General features: G+C 46.0%; 1 protein-coding gene across 3 annotated transcripts in view; it reads right to left on the reverse strand.

Annotated features, from left to right (window-relative positions):
• Nucleotides 1-3,282: 3,282 nt before the first annotated feature.
• Nucleotides 3,283-25,325, reverse strand: part of Pdpn (podoplanin) — a 33,987-nt gene continuing 11,944 nt past the window's right edge. Inside the window, exons 2-6 of one of the 3 annotated variants that reach the window (XM_031379380.1) lie at nucleotides 11,472-11,599; nucleotides 9,189-9,345; nucleotides 6,217-6,255; nucleotides 5,089-5,200; nucleotides 3,283-4,290 (exon numbers count right to left, since the gene is read on the reverse strand). In XM_031379380.1, the coding sequence (XP_031235240.1) occupies nucleotides 4,284-4,290; nucleotides 5,089-5,200; nucleotides 6,217-6,255; nucleotides 9,189-9,345; nucleotides 11,472-11,599 (443 nt within the window). In that variant the 3' untranslated portion in view covers nucleotides 3,283-4,283. Of the gene's footprint in view, nucleotides 4,291-5,084; nucleotides 5,201-6,216; nucleotides 6,256-9,188; nucleotides 9,346-11,462; nucleotides 11,600-25,325 lie in introns of those variants that run through there. The other 2 variants (XM_031379378.1, XM_031379379.1) reach the window with 2 other exon arrangements.

Consider the following 25,325-nt stretch of genomic DNA (forward strand, 5'->3'; position numbering starts at 1 on the left):
TGTTTGCGCCTAGTGTGTGGTATGTTCTGACTAGACCCGCCATTTTCATACATCATTATTTGTCTCAGCAAAGATGAGGCACATAGACAGAAGATGGGAAGGTGGGTAGAGGAAGCAAGATGCAGAGAAAGATCCCATGTCTGGGATCTCACACATTCTGCGGGTGCTCTCCCTACCACTGAACCATCTCTCAGCCATACTATTATATTATACCTGGGTTGTGGATACACATTCATAGAGTAATAGTAGAAAAATGTGCATGGCTCAAAGTGACATGAACCACACTTTTTTTTTAAAGATTTATTTATTAATTATATGTAAGTACACTGTAGCTGTCTTCAGACACACCAGAAGAGGCTTCAGATCTTATGGATTGTTAGTTGTGAACCACCATGTGGTTGCTGGGATTTGAACTCAGGACCTTCGAAAGAGCAATTGGTGCTCTTAACCAACTCCCCAGCCGCTCTCCGGCCCCACAATTTTCATTCCAATATTTCGTATTGGTGTATGTGATACAGGTGGCATGAAATCCCTACCCACAGTTACAATGTGGTGGTAGTATGTAGCTATCACAGATATAGGGTAGCTCAGACTGGAGGTGGGATGGGAACATTTAACTTTGCAGTCACAGTGAGCTTCTACTTGAAGATCTGACCAGGAAAGAGGATGGTGCCCTTGCAAAGGACGAGAGAGAAGGCTGCCCCATGGCCTAGTGCCACCCCAGTGCTTTGCTTCTGGAGTTGACAGTACAGCTGGGAACCAAGCTGACACCTGCTCTGCTGGGGAGTGACTATTTGGAGCGAAGATGAACTTTGCAAGTGAACCGTAAGTCAGTTAGTGAAGACAGAAGTCAAGACGGGAGCTTGTGGAGCAGGAATCAGGGAACCAAGAAGGGTAACTCATTAGTGGTCTCAGAATAAAGCCCAGCACAGGCTGACCTCGAATTCATGTCAGTCCTGCCTCAGCTTTCTGAGTCCAGGTGTGTCACTATGCACAGCCAATGAAGGTGGTTATTATGACACTAACAGGGAACGTCATTACTGCCACCACCCCAGATGTCTGGAGTGGAGGAGACAAAGCCATTTCTCTAAACATCCCACACCCTTGGCAGCCTGTCACTGTGCTTTCTAGAGCCCCCTGAGAGTATTTGTAATGGAAGACACATGTGCACCAGCCGGACAGGGGCCCACTTTCCCTTTGGGGCTGTTGGACTAAGAGATGTGACGAGTCTTCGGTTGGACAAGGGAAGCTTTCTTCAGTCTCTGGAAGTAGTTACAAATGAGCACCAAAGATTAAATGGGGTCCTGAGGGGTTGTATCTATAAAAACAAGCAATGGATGGACGGAAATCTCAGTCTTCTCTAGGGAATCAGGCCCCCGGGACTCCTGATGTCTGGCAAATTCAACAGCCCCCAACTGAATAAAACCCAAAGACAGGTCGAGCATTCTCAATTTTGAAATCTGATAAAGGGGAGCTGGGGGAGGCAGGAGAGAGGACTAGAGGTTAAGAGCATTGGCTGTTCTTCCAGAGAAGCCAGGTTCAATTTCCAGCATCCACATGGTAGCTCATAGCTGTCAATCCCAGCATCCACATGGCAGACAGATCGCAGCTGTCTGTAGGCACAGTTCTAGACCTTACACCCTTCTTCAGATACACATGCAGGCAAAACCACAACGGACACAGATAAAAGAATAAAAATGTTTCAAGTTAACGTAATGCTCAGTTCGTGATTTGAGTGCCATAGGTCTAGGGATCTTCAACTGGAGACTATGAAAATATTCCACATTATAATGTCTGGAGCCAGGCATGATGCCCATCATCTCAGAACTGGGGATGCTGACGTAGAAGGATTGTGAGCTCAAGGGCAGCCTAGGCTAAGGGGCTAGAGATATGGCTCAGCAGTTAAGAGCACTGGTTGCTTTTCCAGAGGGTCTGGGTTCAATCCTATCACCAGCATAGCAGCTTACAACTGTCTGTAACTCCAGTTCTAGGGGATCTCATGCTCTCTCTCCTGGTCTCCACGGGCTCCAGGCACACATGCAACTCAGATGTACATACTGGCAAAATGTAAAAATATTTGGGAAAATAATCTCAAAACAACCCCCCACCTCTCCCTCAAAAAGTCTGAATACTTATGGTCCAATTTCAGATATGCCAGGCTGTGGTGGCACACTCCTTTAATCCCAGCACTTGGGAGGCAGAGGCAGGCGGATTTCTGAGTTCGAGGCCAGTCTGGTCTACAAAGTGAGTTCCAGGACAGCCAGGGCTATACAGAGAAAACCTGTCTAGAAAAAACAAACAAACAAACAAAACAAAACAAAACAAGAATTTCAGGTATAAGGAAAATCCTATCTACATTTCTCTTATTTAAATTTTAATTTATTACTGTGTCTGTAATGTGATTAAGAATGGTTGTCAGAGGAATCAGCTCTCTTCTTGTCCCCCAGGGTTCCAGGGATCAAACTTATGTCCTCAGGCTTGTGTAGAGTGTGCCTTTACACACCAAGCCAACACAGCAGCTCCACTCTTCACTTACTTTGGAAGAGGTAGGTGGTAACTCCTGCTAAAACTCAACTTTTACACATGAGTAGGCTCGAAGAAGGACAGCAGAGCGGTAAGGCCAGGTGATGGACAGAGAGGACCAGCCCCTGACTAAGGCAGTCTCCATGGAGAGGAATGAGTGGGCCTCCCCCAGGCCTGCAGACTCCTTACCTTCTACCACCTTCTGTTCTTGAGCTGAGCTCTGGACCCAAAGTCAGGTTCCTAGGAAAGTGTCAAGAGCCAGGTAAACTGTTCCATCTTATGGCTTCTCATAGTGCAGAGAAGTGAAGGCCAAGGGAAGACCTAGCTAGCCCAAATACCAGAGAGGGTAAAAGACCCAAGATGACACCTGGTTTTCATTCTGTTTCTCCCTTAGCCTTGGGTTCTCTGCTTTAGCAGAGACTTTGGTAAAAGCTGTGATTCATTTTTCCCCCCCAGGGTTGAAATTCTTGTGACCCTGGATACTTCTCTCTCCACCAAGTCAACAAGCAGCTAGGTATAAAAGATATAATCTTAGCCAGGCGTGATGGCATACACCTTTAATCCCACCACTAAGGAGGTAGATGCAGACAGATCTCTGAGTTTGAGGCTAGCCTGGTCTACAGAGCAAGTTCCAATACAGCTAGGGGTACACAGAGAAACTCTGTCTCAAAAAGCTAAACTAAAAAAAAAAAAAAAAACTACAATCTCAGCAGAAGTGACATCTAAAGTCGATGGAAGTGTCAAATATTGGACTCATGCTTATACACAATCATGTTTTATTTGAAAAGATGTCTACACTGTATTGAGTACCAACACAGGTGACCAAGACACTACAGCTCTGTCCCAGCAACACTGAGTCCCCATGGAAAGAATGTGGTATGGAAAGATCTTCTATTAACATCAAACCTTTACGTCCACCACATAAAAGCAGTTAGGATTATACAAGATTATTTTTGCTTTCCCTGTCTTTCCTGAGAAGCAGAAGGCAGGTGTTAGAGACTGGTCGGTCTTACTTCCTATACTAAAGCAGGCACAGGAGAAACGTTCTTGGTTCTATAGCGGCTGAACCTCTGGCATCTCGTGACATCTGACAGTGTTCTCGGCACCTGGGCTGAGATCTCCATTTTTTGGAAAGATGAGGCTGATCTGAGGGCTCAAGTCCTAGGGAGTCTAGGACGTGGCTCCCTTGACTTTCCATCACCAAGGAGAGTGGAGGAGACAGACCTCTGGGTCATCAGCTCATCAGAGGCTTAGAGATGGTTTGGAGCATTGTAAAAAGGAAAGGATCTTCCCGGAACTGAAGGTACAGTGGATGCTTCTGACGAGGCTGGAATGTGTATGTATCAGCTACAGTTGCAGGTTGCGAGGACCCTTGGCTCTGTGGCATAACATTTCCCGACTCCTTTGCCTCTTCACAGTCATAGGGACTGGACAGGAACCCATAGTTACAGTTGCTAGAGCTGGCGATACTGTCTCAGCTTTGCTCCATTTCCTAAGCATGTTGTCTTTTGAATCATCGATCGTAACATTTTGTTAAAAATTTTTGTTTTCCAAAGGCAGATGCTTCCAGGGGCCGAGGCCTGTCCCACATCTTTCCTTTGGTACTGCTGGCAAGTGGAGAGGTCACCATGGCTATGAGTGGGGTGGGTGGGCATTCCATGGGTCATCTTCCTCCACAGGAAGAGGATGGGGAACAGGGCAAGTTGGAAGCTCTCTTATTTTCAGATGTGATGAGAGAACAACCTGTTCTGTTTAGCTCTTTAGGGCCTGTGAAAATAAAGAAAATTATTACTGCCTTTACTGTGGTGGGGACTAGTCACTCCCTTTCCCACTGTCAATTAATCCTATTGTCCTTTTCTGTAGCTTCAGTCCCAGAACCTTGTGCCCTTTCCTCCGCCCCAGATATTCCCCTCCACACCTGACGTAGCCAGGGTCAGGACCCTAGACATTTCCAAACATGATGCACGGACAGCTGCACGACAGTCAGAGATGACGTGTCCTCTCCCCTCCCCACCCATGGTATTTCTCTGGTTTTCCTCTAGTCCTGAGTTGGAACATTCTGAATCCTAAAGGAAGCTTAACCAGGAGTCTGCCTAAAGTCAACGCCAGGATGATATCCTACTCGGTGGAAGGATGTGAGGGATGGTGTGGGGGAGGGACCTAAATGCAAAACATGCTCCGCCCTCCACGGGTGATGCATAGTTCCTCATCAGAACAGGGGCTTCAGCACTGTGATGGGTGATTTTTTTTCCCCTCAGCCCAACTGCTATTGATGGCGGAGGGAGCAAGGAGATTAGAAAACAAGTTAAAACTTGGGATTTTTCTTTCAAATTTGAGCAGCTGGAAAAGTAAGACGAGAGATCAAATCTCAAAGGAAGTCAGTTTTGTGTTTTTAGAAATTTCTGAAGCCCGCACTGACATGCGTCCCAGGAAGACATCAGAGGCTGTGCCTGGGGATGGGCTTCTGAGGAGGATCCTGTACGGAGGTTTCTGCTCATACAAAGGTTTGAGCGGTGGCAAGAATGCCTACGTTCACACGTCACGTGGGGATAAGAGGTTACTTACGAGAACCTTCCAGAAATCTTCCTCATCACTACAACGATGATCCCTCCGACGAAGCCGATGGCTAACAAGACTCCAACTATGATTCCAACCAGAGTTACTACTGGCAAGCCATCTGAATGGACCAGGGGGAAAAAGGGTGAGTGCCAGGAAGCAAGTAACAGAACTGCCCTGCTGTGCTCGGCAGGGAATGGTCGGTCTCTGCTAGTCTCCCAAGTCCAGCCGAGTCAAGCTTGGAAGCACTGAGGCATTTTTCTCTGCTTTCTGGTACCAGAGAGCAAACCCAGGTCTTGAGCATGCTCGTTGACCACCAAGGTACCACCAAGCCCCAGCTCCAGCCCTGGTCTAATTCCATCTTGTGCATCAGTAGGTTTCCTAGTCTCTAGAGTTATCACACATAACACACTGGCTTCATTGTTGATTGGCATGCTTCTTTATGGCTTCAATGACAAAAGCTCTTGAGAACTCAGAAGGAACATACTTCAGCATAATGAAGTAAGTTTAATACATAAAAAAAATGTATGAGAACTTACAGTCAGCATTATTTAAGTGGGAAAACCTCAATTATTTCCATAAATAAATATGCCAGCTTATTTGATATAATAGAGTGTGATAATGTTGTTATATTCTCCACAGCTACCATTAAGTAAATACACTAAGTATGGTGTGTGTGTGTGGGACGTGTGTGTGTATGCATGCACAAATACATATTTATGTAGCTTGAGTTCCCATACTAACATAACAGAGTTACAACAGAACTATGCCCCCAGCCCTATTTCTTTTCAAATATACAGACTTCGCTTTTTTCTCTTAATAATTAGAAAGATGAAGGTGTTGGGCCTGGCAGAGCAGTCAGCCTGGGGAAACTTTGTGAGACTTAGAAGTGGGCTGGGGATATTGCTTAGTGGTAGAGCATTGGCTTAGCATGCATAAGGTCCTGGGTTCAATTCCCGCTGCTTCAAAAAACGGAAGGAAAGAGGGAGAAAGGAAGGGAAGAAAGGGAGGGGGGAAGATGTTGCATTCTGATTATTGTTTGACTGCGATCCAAGAAAGAATGGAATTTTGGGGGGAAAAAAAGTTTCAAAGAAACTTGCTTTTTATCTCCCAAAGGAATACCAAAATCTCATTTACCTTTCTTATCTGTTGTCTGCGTTTCATCATCTGCATTATCTGGATCGAGAAAAACAAGATGTTAGAGGATTATAAGGATTTAATGACTATAATTTAACAGTTGGCAGATAAATTTACCTTAAGTGGAATGTAACAAAACATCCAGAATGAGGGTAATTTCCCCAGCAAACGTGACAGAGGGTTTAGAAGGCAGCCCTGACAGAGTGCTGTCTTTGTAACTATTATCATCAATTTGCGACTGCTATTTCCCACCTACAGGCTCTCTCTACTTTTGCACCCGTTGGATTTTTGTCTTATCTTATTCCCAGAGTCAAGGCACTGAGTCCCAGAGCTGTGAGATAATGGTTGGAAAACTTGGCCGAATTGAGATAGCAAAAGAATCCAGGTGTGGCTGCTTCGCCTTTTTATCAAGATCCTGGAAAATGAGAAGCGTCATCTAAGCATTTTCCCAGCAGGTTTATCTAATCTGGGAAGAGGTAACCTGGGCTGCCTCCTGCTATCTACTATATTCTTCTCAGATGGTCAGACCTATGCATCATGGAGCAGCATCCAGCCCTGCTAGGCTGAGTGAGAACTGGTCCCTTGTGACTTCCACTTCTGTTCTTTAGGGTTCCTTCTTGCATCCCAGTCCTGAGGCAACACACACCCTCTTCACTTTGAGTTCTTCCTCCCAGTGCTAAGATTACAGGTGTGTACTCCCATGCTCAACTACCTGGAACTGGTGTTACAGATGGTTGCTAGGAGCTGAACCCTGGTCCTCTGCAAAGAACAGCAAGTGTTCTTAGCCACCGAGCCATCCCCCCAACACGTAAGAGCAACAGCAAGAATGCTCAGTGAAAGGGGAAGGCTGCTTTTTCTGCTAGTTAGATGCTGAATCACGATAGAAATGAGAAATCCTCCACGATTTCGAAATGTGTTGTAACATTCCTCCTTCTTTCCTCGTCCAGAGTCCAACTTGGTTCTGCCTGGTGTTTAATGTTAATGTTTTCTTAACGACTTGCAGCAAGCTCTTCAGTGGTAGATAGAGCAGTTGCCGAGCCATGAGGAAGGGCCTGGATTAGATCCAGAGCACCCCAATACCCAACCAACCAACCAACCAGCCAGCTAGCCAGCCAGCCAGCCAGCCAGCCAGCCAGCCAGCCAGCCAACCAACCAACCAGCCAGCCAGCCAGCCAACCAACCAACCAGCCAGAGCCCCTACCCAGCTTGATAAAATAGAAGCAAAATGTATAAGGCAAGAAAATCGTGACATTAATTATGGTTCTGTGTGTCATTTTGAGACAGGGCCTCACTGTGTAGCCCTGGCTTGTCTAGAGCTCCCTCCATAGACCAAGCTGCCCTCAAATTCAGAGACTCACCTGCCTCTGCCTCCTAAGTGCTGAGATTAAAGGTGTGTACTACCATGTCTGGCCAACATAAATTCTATTAAGTGTGAAGCTCAGTGGGATTATACTTAATCATGTACAACCATCACCTCCATACACTGACTGAACTCTTTTTGTGTGTGTGCCAGGGCTTGAACCCAGGACCTCGGCCATACTTGGCCAGCATCTGTCACAACCCTCTTCATTGTGTAAAAATTAAACATACTACACAGCAACTCTTCATTAACCCCTCCTAAACTTCTAGGGGTCACCATTCCAAAGTGTACCACTCTTGATTTCAGTACTTCTAGGTGCTTCAAGCAAGTAGATTCATACCACACTGTCCTTTGTGTCCGACTGAACTGCCCCACGTCCAGCATTTCTATTTTAAAGCTAAGTAATATCCTACCATGTGTAGACATTACATTTTTCCCCTGTTTGTGAACACTATTGCTTCTAGGTGTTAAGTATTGTGGACAGTGATACGAATGTACACAGTAGTACATACACAGTGATATGTACACAGTGGTATGTACAAATGTGGAAGATTTTGTTTTGTTCCTGAGACAGCATCTCATGTAGCCCCATGTGGCTATTTTGTAAGATAAAGTCTTACTATGTAGCCCAGGCTAGCTGCTAATGAGCAATCTTTATGCCTCTGAATATGAGCATTATGGTCATGTACTACCAATCCTGGATCTAAAATCATTTTTTAAAGCCTTAGAAGTGCTGTAGAGGGGCTGGAGAGATGGATTAGTAATTGGATGCTCCAGGGAACATGGGTTCAATCCCAGCACCTTCCTGGCCCCTTGCAGCTGTCTGTAACTCCAGTTCCAGGGAATCCAACACCCTCATACAAACATCTATGCAGGCAAACATCAATGCACATTAAATAAAAATAAATCATAAAAAAAAAAAAAAAGGAAAAAAAGAGAATGTTGAGTTCTTAAGTCTAGATTGGCAACTGGACCTGCAGTATGCATTTAAATAACATAGCACATTCAGTCAGGCACAGCAGACTATGTAATCCTGGCACTTGAAAGTAGAGCTAGGATGATTAGGAGTTCAAGGCCAGCCTCAGCTACAAAGTCAGTTCAGGCTGTAAGCATTAGCCTGGATGACCGACACATTCTGAAGTCTTGCTGAGTCTGACTTTTAACAGCCATAATGCAGAGTGGGAAACTTTAGTATAGGATTGTGGCTCTTGAATGTCAACACAAGATTTGTTAAAAATTTTTACTACTGGGCTGGCGAGATGGTTCAGCCAGGAAGAGCACTAACTGCTCTTCCGAAAGTCCTGAGTTTGGATCCCAGCAACCACATGGTGGCTCACGACCACCGTAATGAGATCGGACACCCTCTTCTGGTGTGTCTGGAGACAACTGCAGGGAGTTACCACTAGGTATCATTCAAGATTAAGAGATATTTCCAGAAAGCCAATAAACTAAGTCTAATTTGATAGCTGCTACACTGGATTCTGGAGCCAGCACACAGAGCCTGGTGTGGGTCTGTGTTCCTTGTCTTCCCTGGTGTGGGGTCTGTGCTCTTTATCTCTCCTCTTGGACCCAGGTGTGGGTCTGTGTTCTTTGTCTCCCCTCCTGGACCCACCTCTATTGGGGTGACTTGTTTTCTTGTCCACTGAGTGGCTAGTCACCACTTTGACAGTGGTTGTACCCTCATGCTCTTTGTGATCATGGTCTGAGGTTCCTGAGGTTGGCAGTTCCTCGATGGGAGGCTTTGTCCCACTCTCTCTGTGTGTTGGCTCCTGTTAGAAATGAGACAAGAAAGAGAGAAGATAAATCCTGAAGGTTTAAATTGTATAGTGTCTGCCTTCCCACAGGAAAGCTTTTAAGGTAACATACATTAAAAACAAAACATAACAAAAACAAAAACAAAAGAACCACACATAAATTCCAGATGGAAACAAAACCAAAACCGAACCAAACCAAAACAGAGTGGAGATGGGGACTAATACTAGGCTGAATTCCAGAAATGAATCTTAAATGTTAAGATAAATCCTAAATCAAGAAGGCACTTGTTTTAAGGACTTCTTGTCCCTTAATTCTTTTAAAAACCAAACAAACACCCACAATAGGCTGACAAGCTCTGCTGGCACCCGCTCAGGCCCAGATCCAGGGCTCTGAGTTTTTGTATCCTCAAGTTTGTATCATCTGCAAACGGTTAGAATCCATGGAAGAGCCAGTCCTGCCAATCCAAAGCTGCAGGATCTCCAGGACACGGGGCAATTAACAAAATAATCAGGAGGAGTGGATGAGGATCCATTATGGATGGCACTAACAGAAGCTAGACATCAAACCAGACCGATGACTCATTGCAAGTGAAAATGTGTGGACAGTGGACCACATTGTGACACACTACAGCTTCCACAATGAGACGCCTTCTATGCTGTTCTGTTTATTTTTATTTGCTTGTGGTTGGGGGAGGTTGCAAGGGCAGAGGGCAGATATAGGGAACAGAAAGATGAGTGTGACTGGGGTGCACGATGTGAAACTCACAAAGAATCAATAAAAAGTTTTCCTTTAAATGCGTTCTCAATACGCCATGGCCAACTTTATGAAGTAAACTCAATGACCAAAGCTGAAGAACTTTCATGGTGTGCCAGAACAAATAGCCATTCCATGACAGTGGAAGACAACGAAGTGGTTCTGGTTTTAAGTATAAATGTATGCAGGAGTCGGGGTGGACCTACATACGCGAATGTGTGTTTATTGTTCTGTGACTTAAGTCTCTCACTGACCTGGGGCTTGTCAACTAGGCTAGGCTAGCAGGCTAGCAAACCCCAGGGACCCACTTTTCACTGCCTCCCCAGGGCAACTACCAGATATCATTACATCTGGCTTTTCTATGGGCTCTGGGGCTTGAACTCAGGTCCTCATGTTTGCAAGGCATGCATGTTACTGAGAGCCATTTCCCCAGCCCAGCAATGGCTTTTAAACTTTCTCACTGTTCATCACCAAGGACAGAGCAAACAATTTGGATGATACACAGGGAAAGGCTGGGTAAGAACTGGCTTGGGGCTTTCATACCCTATTCAGATGAAAACATCTTCCCTCCCCAGGGACCTACCAAAGTTCCCCAAATCCAGTCCTTTTTAATTCATTTGTTTGTTTATTTTATTTGACAGAATCTTACTATGTAGCCCTGGCTGTCCTGGAACTCACTGTGTAGACCAGGCTAGAGGAATTATTTTACTATTTGCAGTTATAGCCACCATATCATAGGATATGCATTTACAGACATCTGCCTCCTAGATATTAGAATTGCAGATAAAATTACATGCCCCAGCTCAAGTTTGCAAATACTAAGCTGGTTTCTTACTATTTTGTGAAGATGTGATCTATTTTGACTACACTGTCACTGTCTTTTTTTTTTTTATGGTTTTTCTAGACAGGTTTCTCTGTGTAGTCCTGGCTGTCCTGGAACTCACTCTGTAGACTAGGCTGGCCTCAAACTCAGAAATCCGTCTGCCTCGGCCTCCCAAGTGCTGGGATTAAAGGCGTGTGCCACCACTGCCCGGCACACTGTCGCTGTCTTAATGCTCAGCAGAAGAGAGCATCATATCCCATTACAGATGGTTGTGAGCCACCATGTGGTTGCTGGAAATTGAACTCAGGACCTCTGGAAGACCAGTCAGTGCTTTTAACCGCTGAGTCATCTCTCCAGCCCACGAGAAGATGTGGTCTATTCCTCTCAAATAGTCTATGCCAACATAGCCCCTCTCTTATCCCTGGATGAGACCTGTGCCACTGGTGTGAGCCACACCACCGTTTCTTTGTATGGAGCTGTTTTCTTACATAAACATACATCATGTTGTGACAGCCTGTTTTTGGGGGCCAACTCCCCCTGTCCCTAGCCACTCACCAGAGGTACCTTGTCAGTAGATTCATTCAGCCCTCCAGTAGCACCCGTGGTTGCTATTCTGTCTTCTAGACCTGGGGTCACCATGCCATCTCCTGTACCTGGGGTCACAATATCATCTTCTATCGCGCCTATGGTCCCTGAAAAAAGAAAGACCAATCAGGGATGCAGTATGCAAATGTCAGGGGCAAAAATATCTGGCTACGTACAGTCATGATTCTGTTTCTTTCATTGTGGTCCTTTCTGTCCAACCTCTGTACAAGAGCCAACACCTTGTGGTGCTTCCAACACACACCATTGCCTGGTTGTCTCCACTTAGAAGCAAAGGAAAATGGAAACACATGGCGAAGGTGCCAGCTAGATGCTCTGGCCATGGACATGTCTGCCTTTCTCTAGTGTCTTCCGTGGCTAGTGTGCTCAGGTGGACAGAGTACTGTATAGACCAGAAAACTCTGGAGAATCATTTGTACAGTTTTCTAAACATACTGCCGGGGTCCATGCTCTGTCCAAACCTACAATGGCCAACAAAATGATTGTTTGCTTTTTACAATCAAACTCAGGTTCAGGGTTATAGCCCAGCAATGGAGTGCATGCTTGGAATGCCCAAGGTACTAGTTAGTCTCAATTCCCAGACCAAATCATTAACCAGTTAAAAACAAACAAACAAACAAACAAACGTTTAACAAGATGGCCACAAAACAAAGGTAAAGGTGCTTTGCTGCCAAGTCTGAGAATCTGATCAAAGCTGGGACCCACATGGAAGGGGAAGAAAACCCGTCCTCTGATGGTCACATGTGTGCCATGACACAGCCCCCCCCATACATAAAATGTAAAAAAAAATTAAACGTACATCAACAAATCAAATCTCTATTAGTATTTAATTGAGATCACTGCTCACTTAGACAATTAATACTGCTGACTCACTGACTCCGTAGACTCATTTCAGCTTCTTTTTTTGAGATAGGCAGGGCCCCTCTATGTAAGCCCCAACTGTTCCATAACTCACTACGGAGATCAGGCTGTCCTTGAACTCACAGAGATCCACCTGTCTCTGACTCCCGAGTGCTGCACCACCATGTTACGTGTAGAATATGGAGTCAGCAGGCGTTGAGATGCAATAGGATGCTTGGTACCAAAAGCTAAACTTATTTGATCCAACTGCCCTAGCTTGTGTGTGTGTGTGTGTGTGTGTGTGTGTGTAGGTATGTATGTATGTGCTATGCTGTGTGTGTAGAGTACAGAAGACCACCTCAGGTGTCATTCATGGTGGTTTGGATAGGAGTGACCTCCACAGACTCATGTGTTTGAATGTTTGGCTCACATGGAGTGGTACCATTAGGAGGTGTGGCTTTGTTGGAATACGTGTGGTCTTGGAGGAAGCGTGTCACTGTGGTTGTTGTGGGCTTTGAGGCTCCCTATGCTCAAGCTATGCGCAATGTGGTGCTGTACAGTCTCCTTCGGCTGTCTGTGGATCGAGATATAGAACCCCCAACACCATGTCTGCCTGTATGCTGCCATGCTTCCTGCCCTGATAATGGGCTAACCTGTAAGCCAGCCTCAATTAAGAGTTGTCCCGGTCACAGTGGCTCTTCGCAGCAACTAAACCCTAAGTAAGACATCGGTTTTCCACTTCTACCTTGTTGGAGACAGAGTCTCTTATTGTTTGCCACTATAGAAGTCAAGCTAGCTGGCGTGTGGACTGTGGATTCTCCTGTCTCCATCCCCCATCTCTCAATGGACACACTAGAGCCACGGATGTTCACTACTGCAGCTGCTTTCTGTGGGTTCTGGGCTTTAAAGTCAGGTCCTCCTGCTTGGATGACATGTGGGTTAGTTATTGTCAACCTGACACAAACCAGAGCCGCCTAGGAAAACGGCATCTTAATGGTGAAGTGCCACGGCTTGCATCTGTCTCCCCAGATCCCAAGTGTTAGAAATCGAATCTCCACAGTCATTGAGTCAACAGTGCTTGAAGCTGGGGCCTTGGAAAGGTAATGAGAATGGAATGAGGTCATTAGGATGGGGCCACCAGGAGGTGACTGGTGGGTTAGTAAGAGGAGGTACATCTGAACTGACGCATGCACTCTTACTGTGACATCAAAGCTATGCCATTACAAAGGCGCTGGCAGAAATGGCACCCTGTGAACTTTCCAGCCTCCAGAGCTACGAGGAAAATAAAGATCTACAAGGAAAATAAAGATCTATGCTTTTGACTGACATGATTTGGGTTTGTTTTTTTTTTTTTTTACTGCAATGGAAAATGGAGGGACTCAAGACAGTGTGAGTGGAGTTGACAAGTGTCCTCCCCTGCTGCCTCTGACTAAAGCATACCAGGGCATCTGCTCTTACTTAACTCAAGTAATCCTTTTCACGAGTTACAAATCTGACTCACTGGCTATGGGCTTCCTCCCTAGACTGGAGCAGCAATGGAAACACCATGCCCAAATGCAGTTGCGAAAGCAGCACAGACAGGCATCAGGGGAATGAGAGGGAGGGGTGCTTGGAAAGCGCCCTATGTAATTAGAGAGCAGAAGTTTCCTGATGGGTGCTGCTCTGACGAGCAATGCTTCCCTCCATGCGTGATTCTCCCTCCCTCTGTTAAGACAGCCCAGCCAGGAGCATGGTTAATAAACATTTGATCATAACTCCAAGTGCTCATGCCAACGGGGCAGGAGGCCTCTGGGGGAATGTTGCTCTGTTTTCAGAGGAGCCTTCTCTGTGCAGTTGGCCTTATTCCAGTTGTGAACGGATGGCTTCAGATGAGCTACCTAGCACAGGCATCGTTTAAAAAAAAAAAAAAAAACTCAGGAAAAGCCTTAAAACTTTCAAAATTCAGTGCAAACAGAAGGTAGGCCTTCTCTTGTGGTCATTTGCTACTGTGGGCTGAGGACAGGGACTGTGACTGTGGAGTAGAAAGATGTTTGATGTCCATTTTCCAGACAAATAATCCCTACTTAAAAGCTAAACATCCCTGTGAAATAGATACTTCTTCAGTGGCATAGCCACTGGTAAGATACCCACCCCCCCACAAGCAAATGCTCTTTCTGTAGGCAACCCTACTGAAACTCACTGGTACAGATATGAAATCAGGAAGGGAGTAGTTTGTTAGTTTGCAAGAGAATGAAGACTAGAAAGACTGTGGGAAGGACCAGAAAGAGGAGAATGTGGTTAGAACACACTATATATGTGTACAAAAATGTCATAATGAAACCCAGTATCATGGACACTTAATATATGCTAATAGAAAACATTAAAAAAACAAAACAAACAAACAAAAAACCCTTCATTCCCCTGGATTGAATTCACTTTTAAACATCAATTGTTAAAAGGTTTCCTGGAACCACTGTCAAAATCATTTTTCATCCCGTGTCTCTGACTTGAAACAAGCCCTGCTTTAAAAACAAAAAGTTCTGAACGAAGCTGGCTTCAATTCCTTCATAGAAAGCTCAGTTCACTGAAAAAGTAACTCGATAAAAATTCCTCCTTGTTCTTTTGTCCCCTTGGGCCTTGGAGCCAAGAACTGAAGCTGCCCTGAGTAGACAAAGGGTGTTTTATGAATGACCGTGCGCGTCTTTTGTCTCTCCGACCCAGCATTCTTTTGGGCTCCATGGGAAAGTTATCTTTACAAGATTCTCAATTATTTTGGCTGAAGTCTTTCCCCGGTGGAGAGCGTCGTCGACTAGGCCAGCTGCCGAGTTTCCAGCCAGCAGTTGACATTCCCCTCTCTCTTTTCTTGTGATCTCTAAGCCGTAGATTGATGTCTTTGCACTCTTGTGTCCTCCCAGGAGGTACACACCAGCACACTGGTGCTCAGGGTTGCACTTTGTGCTTGCATACAAATGCTATGTAAGTAGAGAGTGAGGAATCTACGATCGCAACCAGTGCTCGGTCTGGCTTGCCAGGAAACTTCTGGAAACATCTGTATCCCTTCCCAGTCACCTGAACACACTTCCTGACACACTCCAGCTGCAGCTGGCATGGGCGTGAGACTCAATGGAATTTCTCCACATGACAGAAATCCATCCCTTTGGATTTTAAAGAACAGTGTTTTTGTTGCTGTTCTTTATAAAGGCTGGAGAGATGGCTCAGGGGTTAAGAGCACTTGCTGCTCTTGCGGAGAATCCAGATTCAGTTCCTGGCACCTTCATGAAAGCTCAAAACTGCCTGTAAGTTCTGTCCTAGGGTGATCTGATTCCCTCTACTGGCCTCTGTGGGTACTGCATCTACATGCACATACAAAAACAGACATACACATAAAATAAATCATTTTTTAAAAAACTGAGTACCTTTAATCCCAGCACTTGGGAGGCAGAGGCAGGCAGATTTCTGAGTTCGAGGCCAGCCTGGTCTACAGAGTGAGTTCCAGGACAGCCAAGGCTATACAGAGAAACCCTGTCTCAAAAAAAACCAAACCAAACCAAACAAACAAACAAAAAAAGGACTGAGACAGTGGTATGCCTTTAATTCCAGCATGAGGGTGGCAAAGGCAGGTAAATCTCTAAGTCTGAGGCCAGCCTGATCTACAGAGCAAGCTCTAGCATGGCCAGGGCTACACAGAGAAACCCTGCCTTGAGAAAGAAAGCCCACCAGAACAACAATAACAATAAAGCTGAGTATGGCAATTGACCAAGCCAGCTAGCTCAGGCAGTCAACAGGGCTTGCCAAAGCTCTCCACAGGTGATACACACATGGAACCCTGCTGCTTGTGGAGGGAAGAAAGGATTGCTAGAGCTTACTGGCCAGCTAGTCTAGCAGAACGGGAATGCTCAATGAGAGACCCTGCCTCAAAAATAGATGGGCGTGACTGAGGAAGAAGACACCCAACATCGGCCTTAAGCATGGACTAGTAGTACACAGGTCCACACACCCACACATGAACATATGCATATACTTAGCGCAAAGTGCGCGTGCACATACACACATACACACACACATCCTGAATACAGGATAAGATGCTACAGATTTAAGATGCTACAGCCTGATTTTCTACAGTGGGTATCTGCCTCTGTTTTGCAAAGGCAAACCCTATCAGTCAGTAATCAGGCTTATTTTCTCTCTGACACCACGCTTACAAAGCCTTCTTCAGGCTATGTGAATATTCATGTCTGTATCCCTAAGTCTCTGTTTGCATGCTTAATAGTTTATCTGTGTTTTCCTGAAGTGGTCTATAAAACAGGAATATATACACATGCCTTACAGAAGATTCAGTCCATAACAAACTTTGTCTTAGAAGATTACAACGGACCTCAAATGTGGCACTGAGGTCGTCATGCGTCATGGTGCCACACATCGCTCTGGATCTGTGCGAGGTTGATTAGAGGGGAGATGTGATTTGTCCTAAAAGCACTCTCATCTTAGAAAGGCAGCTCTTTGCCGTCCACGTGAAGTCAGCAGTCTAAGGACAGGAGCCATGGGACAGAGCGTAGTTCCTATCTGTAGAGTGCTTGTCTGAGTTCACGCCCTAGTATCACCTGAATTAACCAATTGTGCATGCATACAACAAAACAAAAAACAAAAGAGAACCTTTTCTTCTACTGGGTGTGGTAGCTGATGCCTGTAATCTCACAAGCACCCTGGAAGCTGACACAGGAGGCTTTAGAGCAAAGGATCTCCCCAAGCCACGGTTAGAAACCCTATCATGGGCTGGAGAGATGGCTCAGCGGTTAATAGCACTGACTGTTCTTCCAAAGGTCCTGAGTTCAAATCCCAGCATGGTGGCTCAAAACAATCCATAAGATTTGACACCCTCTTCTGGTGTATCTAAGGACAGCTACAGTGTACTTAGATAAAATAACAAATAAGTTGGCCAGACAGTGGTGGCGCACGCCTTTAATCCCAGCACTTGGGAGGCAGAGGCAGGCGGATTTCTGAGTTCAAGGCCAGCCTGGTCTACAGAGTGAGTTCCAGGACAGCCAGGGCTACACAGAGAAACCCTGTCTCAGAAAAAAGAAAAAGAAACCCTATCTCAAGCAAACAACACAAATAACTCTGGCTCTTTTGTGTACCACAACTGTGACTGACAGCTGTGTTGAGATGAAGCCGAATGTCTCCTGCCCCCTCACAGCCGTCGCAGACTCATTGAAGGGAACTCGAGGAGTACAATACTTCCGATGGTAAATAAGCACATGGCCACAGAAGTAGCTGCTGATGCCCTAGGTGAAGAGTGGAAGCAATGTGGTCCAAATCAGTGCAAACGACAAGGTTTTCCCACATAGCAAGGTGTCCGCTGCTGACCCACAGCAGAGTGGGCATGCTGTTAAGTAGGGGGCGTTCTTGTTATAGACCAGGAAGGAGAGAAAGCCAAGCCTGTTAGTGGATGCATTGTGAATGCCTACCTGAGTGCTCTTTACTTACTGTTCAAAATAACAACAACAACAATAATAATAATAATAATTAATAATAATAATGAGAGAAGGGGGCTGGAGAGATGGCTCAGTGGTTAAGAGCACCGACTGCTCTTCTGAAGGTCCTGAGTTCAAATCCCAGCAACCACATGGTGGCTCACAACCATCTGTAATGCGATCTGACGCCCTCTTCTGGTGTGTCTGAAGACAGCTACAGTGTACTTATTTATAAGAATAAATAAGTCTTTGGGCTGGAGCGAGCAGGGCCGACCAGAGCGAGTCGGGTTGACTGGAACAAGCAGAGGTCCTAAAAATTCAACTCCCAACAACTACATGAAGGCTCACAACCATCTGTACAGCTAGAGTGTACTCATATACATAAAATAAAATAAATAAATCTTTAAAAAAAAAAAAAAGAGAGCCAGACGGTGGTGGCACACGGCTTTAATCCCAGCATTTGGGAGGCAGAGGCAGGTGGATTTCTGAGTTTGAGGCCAGCCTGGTCTACAGAGTGAGTTCCAGGACAGCCAGGGCTACACAGAGAAACCCTGTCTCGAAAAAAAAACCAGGAAGAAAGAAATGGCGGTAGCTGGGAGCTAGAGAGATGGCTCAGAGGTTAAGAGCACTGACGGCTCTTCCAGAGGTCCTGCGTTCAATTCCCAGGAACCACATGGTGGCTCTCAACCATCTGTAATGGGGATCAGATGCCCTCTTCTGGTGTGTCTGACAGCTACAGTGTACTGATAAAATAAATCTTTGGAAAAAAAAAAAAACAAAAGAGAGAGAAGGGTGATTCTGCCTGGCCTGACACTACTGTGCGTAGGTGGCTGGGGCCCAAGCAGAATCTGAAAACTCTTCCAGTCTCTCTAAAGGAGATGATGCTTGCCAATTCTCAGTGCAAACACCCTTAACAAAGAAGGTAAGACTCCCAGTTTCAGCATCTTGCACAGTGCGTATTCTGCAACACGGATGCTGATGTATTGCTTTGAAGAAAGAATGTGCCAGGAAAGCACCGGGCAGGTGGTGGGCAGGGGCTGGTGGTTCTCATCATCCTGTGATGTATAGACAAACACACAGACACACACACAGACACACACACAGACACACACACAGACACACACACACACACACACACACACACACACACACACACACACACACACGCTGGTCAAGAGCTGGAGCTTGAACTCAGCTGCCTCGGCTGATGCTAGCGCCTCCCAGCAATGGCTCTCTCCCACACAAAGCCGGCTGAGCCTGAAGGAGCCATACTACGTTACTTGTGAGGGTTTCTCCTGTTTTCTAAGTGACGTCTAGTTCAGCAGCTCCAGTTCTTTTCTTTTCTTTTTCAAGTCAGGGTTTTTTATTGTTTTTTTGTTTGTTTGTCTTGGTTTTTTGAGACAGGGTATCCCTGTATAGCCCTGGCTGTCCTGGAACTCACTCTGTAGACCAGGCTGGCCTCGAGCTCAGAAATCCGCCTGCCTCTGCCTCCCAAGTGCTAGGATTAAAGGCATGCGCCACCACCGTCCAGCTAAAGAAACGTTTTATTACAATTACATTTTATATAACATTTTATTTAAGTTTTATTGGGGCGGGGCATTGTGCTATCCCGTGCATGTGGACGTCAAAGGATAACTTGTGGGAGTCAGTTTCTTCTACCGTGCAGGTTTCAGAGATCAAACTCGGGTCCTCAGGCAAGTGAATAAGCAGCAAGCACCTTCCCTCCACCCCCACCGCGCCCCTCCAGACAGGGCTTCTCTGTGCAGCTCTGACTGTCCCAGAACTTGCTCTGTAGACCAGACTAGTGTCAAACTAAGAGATCCCCCTGCATCCCGCTCCCAAGTACTAGAATTAAAGGTGTGGGTCACCACTACCACCCTGGACCTACACTCCTGAAAGACACTCCTGGAAGCCATCTTACGCTCCAGTTGATGATCAGCCTGCAACTTTAGAATCTGACTACTAGAAGGCTGAAGAGATGGCTCAGTGGGTAAGATCACTGACTGCTCTTCCAGAGATCCTGAGTTCAATTCCCAGCAACCACATGGTAGCTTACAACCATCTGTCCGATGCCCTCTTCTGCTGTGTCTGAAGATAGCAACAGTGTACTCATATAATAAGGCTATCTTTGCCTTCTAGGTTGCCCCATACCTCAAAGCACAGACATGCCTCTGAATACTGGTGATTAAATGGCTTTAAAATGTTTTTTGCAGTTATTGGAAACAATAAAAAATTATAAAGGAAATCCTAGCAAGTTCTGGTTTTACATTCTAGGAGAAACAGTAGGCTTAAAAAAAAAAACAAAAAACAAATAATATGTTCCTAGTTACATTCAGGATAGAGAGATGATTTTGAAAAGATTGAGAAAAAAATCAGTAAAAAATATTTGGAAAAATAGGCCTGGCGGGTAGAGCACACCTATAATCCCCATACTCCAGAAATGTGTGTACAAACAAAAGAAGTTCAAGGCACCCCAGGCTACACAGGACGATTATGTTTCTAAACAAACAAGCATCTATTAAATGCAGGCTTATTAAAATAATCCTATTTAAACAATTCGAAAGTTCTACCCATCCAAAGCAAATTGAATCCCAAAGCAGGATCTTCCGAAGGCATTTATCAGCGGTCTTGGAGGTGCCTGCCCGTGATCCCTCAACTGGGGAGGCTGCAGGGGGAAGATCCTGAGTTTGAGTTTAGTCTGGGCTACACAGGAAGAGCCTGTCTTAAACAAAACAAATCAAACCAAAACAAACGCCCTCGAACACCATGCAACATTAAAAAATAAAGTTTCTTTTCAACTGGAAATCATTATGTTTAGTGACATAAACCAGCCTCAAAAAGATACAGAGGCAGAAGAACTTAAATGTCTGTGTGTGTGTGTGTGTGTGTATATGTGTGTGTGTTTGTGTATGTGTGTATGCATGTGTGTTGTGTTTATGCGTGTAGGTCACAAAACTAGACAGAGAATCATGAGGGGGAGGGGAGATCTTAGGGGCAGTGGAGAATAAAGGCAATAGCGAAACAAAGTTAATTAGGAAAGCTGAAGAGGAACTGGGGGAAGGAGAAGCAGCTGGGGGTTGGGAGGAGTCAGTAGAGAGGAGCTTGAGAACAAAGCAGAATGCCACTTATGTTTGCAGATGCCATGGTAACGTCCATCGCTTCTGATGCTAACCTGAGATTTTTAATTAGGAATAACAAGTCCCTTGGGTCAGTGAGATGGTTCGGTGGATACAGAAACTTTGTAGCCAAGGCTACAAGGATACTAGGATCCACATAGTGAAGGTGAGAACTAACTCCCCAAAGCTTCCTGTGACCACAGGAATACTGTCGCAGGCAACTGCCCCTTTCCCAGTAAAGAATTGTTTTTAAAAAATTAAGTCCAGACCTGGGGGAGATGGCTCACTCAGTACAATGTTTGCCACACACCTGAAGACCTCAGAACTCATGTGTAAAGCCAGTGTGGCTGTGTGCCTGTAATCTCTGAACTGGCCAAGCCAATCAGTAAGCTCCAAGTTCAGGGAGGGACAACTATCTCAAAAAAAAAATAAGTGGAGGGGCTGGAGAGATGGCTTAGTGGTTATGAGAGAGCAACCTGAGTTTAGTTCTCAGCATTCAGGTCAGGCAACTCACAACTGCCAGAAACTAGTTCCAGGGGGGATCAACTCTGACTGTAAGGACACCTTCACTCATGTGCACGTAATTAAAAAAAAAAAGAAGAATCCAGGAAAGAAAAGCCACATGTTTGGCCTCCACATGTGCATACAGTGAGTGCACTTGTCCACAGGAATACTTACATACATTACACATGCAGAATCCATTTTTGAGAAACAAGCCCTCTATTCTGTTCCTTTACCCAAGTAAAAGCCTTTGTATCTTATTTCTCTAGCGTGTCTCAAATTGTCCCCACAAGTCTCAAAACGAACATACCTCATGCTGTAGACTGTGTCAATCCTATGATCACCTGCTGACCCCAGAGCGCATGCTTCTTCCCTCAGCTACCCCAAAGTGGATTTCTGCAACAAGGAGGGGAGCCTGGAGCTTATTATGGCTTTAGTACTCAGTGTCGCGTGGGGTGGGATGGCCCTGCTTCTGGCTTTGTGTTGAAGTCATTCTTTGGATTATGGACGCAATGGCAGATATTTATAATGCTCCACTGGCAAGAAAAGAAGCCATTCCTGCCGGGCGGTGGTGGCGCACGCCTTTAATCCCAACACTTGGGAGGCAGAGGCAGGCAGATTTCTGAGTTTGAGGCTAGCCTGGTCTACAGAGTGAGTTCCTGGACAGCCAAGGATACACAGAGAAACCCTGTCTCGAAAAACCAAAAAAGAAAAAAAAAAAGCCATTCCTGGGGGCTGGGGAGATGGCTCATTGGGTAATAGCACTGACTACTGTTCTGAAGGTCCTGAGTTCAAAGCCCAGCAACCACATGGTGACTCACAACCACCCATAATGAGATCTGATGCCCTCTTCTGGTGCGTCTGAAGACAGCTACAGGGTACTTATGTATAATAATAAATAAATCTTAAGAAAAAAAAAGCATTTAAAAAAAGAAAAAGAAAAGCCATTCCTCAGAAGCCACATTCCTCAACACCTGGTCATTGCTGGGTGTGGCCAAGGATTATTTTTTAATGTCTCTTCAATCTTTCCACACATCTTGGCTAACTGGTTACCTGATCAAGAGACCATTAATAGTTGTTTAGCCTGGGTGTGTTGGCCCACCAGCCTCTCTCTAATCCCAGGGCTCAGAATCCCATGGCAGGGAGAATTCAAGAGTAGCCTGTGCTACATACAAAGTCAGAGCTTGTCTCAAAAGAGCAGAGAGGGCTGGAGATGGAGCAGAGAGGGCTAGCTCAATTGGTAGAGTGTGCTTGGTGTGCAAGGATATGGAGTTCAAACCTCAGAATTTGTATAGAAGATAAAAACTGTCAGACATGGCGATTTGAGTTTATGATTCAGAGCGGGGAGGAAGAAACCGGCAGATCTCTAGGGCTTCCTGGCAAGCCAGCTTATTGGAATTGGCAATTCAAAGAGAGACCCTGTCTCAAAGACTAAGGCAGAAGAGCTATGCTGAGGTTGACCTCTGACACACACACACTCACACACACACACACACACACACACACACACACACACACACACACTCTGCCTGGAGCCACCGCAGGTTCTTGGAAGGTGTTTCCTGAGTGATAGATAGGCAGGTACATTACTCCTTGGATTTGTCACCCACTGTACACTGGCCTTCACTGCAGAGCTGATCAGCACCTTTCCCTATGTTAGGGCAGCAGTGACAGGATCCAGAACAATTCACCAATGAGGATCAACTCTGTGGCCCTGCCTGTCACTTGCTGTCACAGGTTTTGTCAAGTCGTACACCAAGCCTGTTTGATGAGATGGGACATGGCTGTCAGGCTGCATGATGCTGCTAGCAGGTAGGATGTACATTTAAGAGAGGGGGTGTCAGAACTGAGGTAAGTGGGGGCGGGGAGGGGGGAGAGCTCCTAGCTCCTCTGAGGAAATCCTGCACGAAAATTCTAGGAGCCTGTTCCCTTGACCTAACAGTGGGTGAAGGCCTTTACATGATGGCTCGGAGGTTCCTTTTGGCTTCTGGCTGGCTGGCCCCTGGGGGTCACCTCTTAAAAGTTGGAAGCAGCTTTTCAAAGTTTTTTTTTGTTTTAGTTTTAGTTTTTAGATTTATTTGTTTTCTGTACGTGAGTACACTGTCGCTGTCTTCAGATACACCAGAATTGGTGATTAGATCCCATTACAGATGAGCCACCATGTGGTTGCTGGGAACTGAACTCAGGACCTCTGGAAGAGCAGTCAGTGCTCTTAACCCCTGAACCATCTCTCCAGCCCCCTTGAAAGTTTTTGTAGCTGGACCAGGGCAATGAAGAAAGGGCTGGGTTGTGGCTCAGTGGTAGAGTACAGGGTTAGCATGGGGGAGGGGCTGAGAATCAATCTCCAGAGTCAAAGGAATGGGTAACAAAAGACAGAGAGGGAGAAAGGAAAAGAAGAAAAACAAAGGTATCTGTGCTAGGGGTGAAGTAGGAGGGGTAAGAGGGCAGGGGTGGGACGGGAGAGGTAGGGGTGGTAGCCCCTGTAATCTCAAGTACTTGAAGGACTGAAGCAGAAAGCTCCTGAGTATGTATGACATATGCCTGGGCTCCAGAAAGATTCTGCTGAAGAGAAGGAATAGGATGAGGAAGAAGAAAGAAAACAGCAGGCCGCTTGATGGCTGTTAAGGACTCCCAGTTTGACAGGTAGAAGTCAGCAAGTCACTGGGTGGGAGGAAGGGGCAGGGATACTCCAGGCCACCCAAACACACAGGCTCCCCTCCCCTCAGAAGGGTCCAGGGGTGAGAGTAGTTACTTCCGATTGAATTTACATGAGAATGAATAAAACCTACTACCCCAGGCTTTCTTGAGGTCTTTACAAAAATCCTGCAACAAGTACCATTTCCTGCTTTTCAGGAGGATGGTGAGGTGGAGGGCGAGCTCAGTGAGCAGATGACAATGGCGGGTTAGGTCAGGATCCAGATCCGTCAGAGTGCAAAGCTAACTCTTTTATTTTATACATGAGTACACTGTCACTGTCTTCAGACACACCAGAAGAGAGAATCTTATTCCATTGTAGATGGTTGTGGGTCACTATGTGGTTGCTGGGAATTGAACTCAGGACCTCTGGAAGAGCAGTGAGTGCTCTTAACCACTGAGCTATCTCTCCAACACCTGCAGAGCCCACTCTTAACCACCATGTCTCTGGGTCACTCTGCCTCACTCCTTGAAGGCTCCCCCTCTCTCCCACCCCCCTCATCCATCCTTGGATGTTCAGGCACATGTGTGATCACATGTGGGCAGGTGTGTGAGCATGTGTGTGCACACATATGTGGAGGCCAGAGGTCAACCTCAGGCACACTTCCTAGAAACTGCCCAGCTTGTTTTCTGAGACAGTGTCTCTCTAGGACCCATCGGCTGGCTAGTGGGCGCCTTCCATCCAGGGAATCTTACTTCCTCTGCCTCCCTAGCACTAAGATTGCAAGCACTTGCCACCATGCCTGGCTTTTTGTGTGGGTGCTGGAAACTGAATTTACACAAACACTTTATGCACACAGCGATCTTCCCAGCCCTGAGCCTCTACTCTTTAAGTTAAAAGCTGGAGACACTGTTGACCGTGGATGGTTTCTACGGGCGCTTGAAGCTGGGCTGCCAGGGTCCATCTCCTGACACTCCTGCTGCCCACCTCAACCTTTACTCAGTGCCCAGGGGAAAGCCCCCCTCTCTACAGGAAAGCCAGGAGGAAGTGCCTCCACGAATTGGCCACACTATTTCCTCTCTACTGGGTTCTAGAACCTTCTTTTAAGCTGCTGAGTTTGCAGCCCAGTCACCCTCACAGCCTGAGGACACAGAATGAGTAGGTGAATGATGGTTACACTTTTTAGGGCTCCAGGAAGTGAATCAGTGTACCGCTCACCCTAAACTCAGCAGTGAGACAAACAGCTGAGCCCAGCTTTCATCATGATTACTCA

This window comes from Mastomys coucha, unplaced genomic scaffold (genome assembly GCF_008632895.1).
Source record: "Mastomys coucha isolate ucsf_1 unplaced genomic scaffold, UCSF_Mcou_1 pScaffold18, whole genome shotgun sequence".
Classification (NCBI taxonomy): Eukaryota; Metazoa; Chordata; class Mammalia; order Rodentia; family Muridae; genus Mastomys; species Mastomys coucha.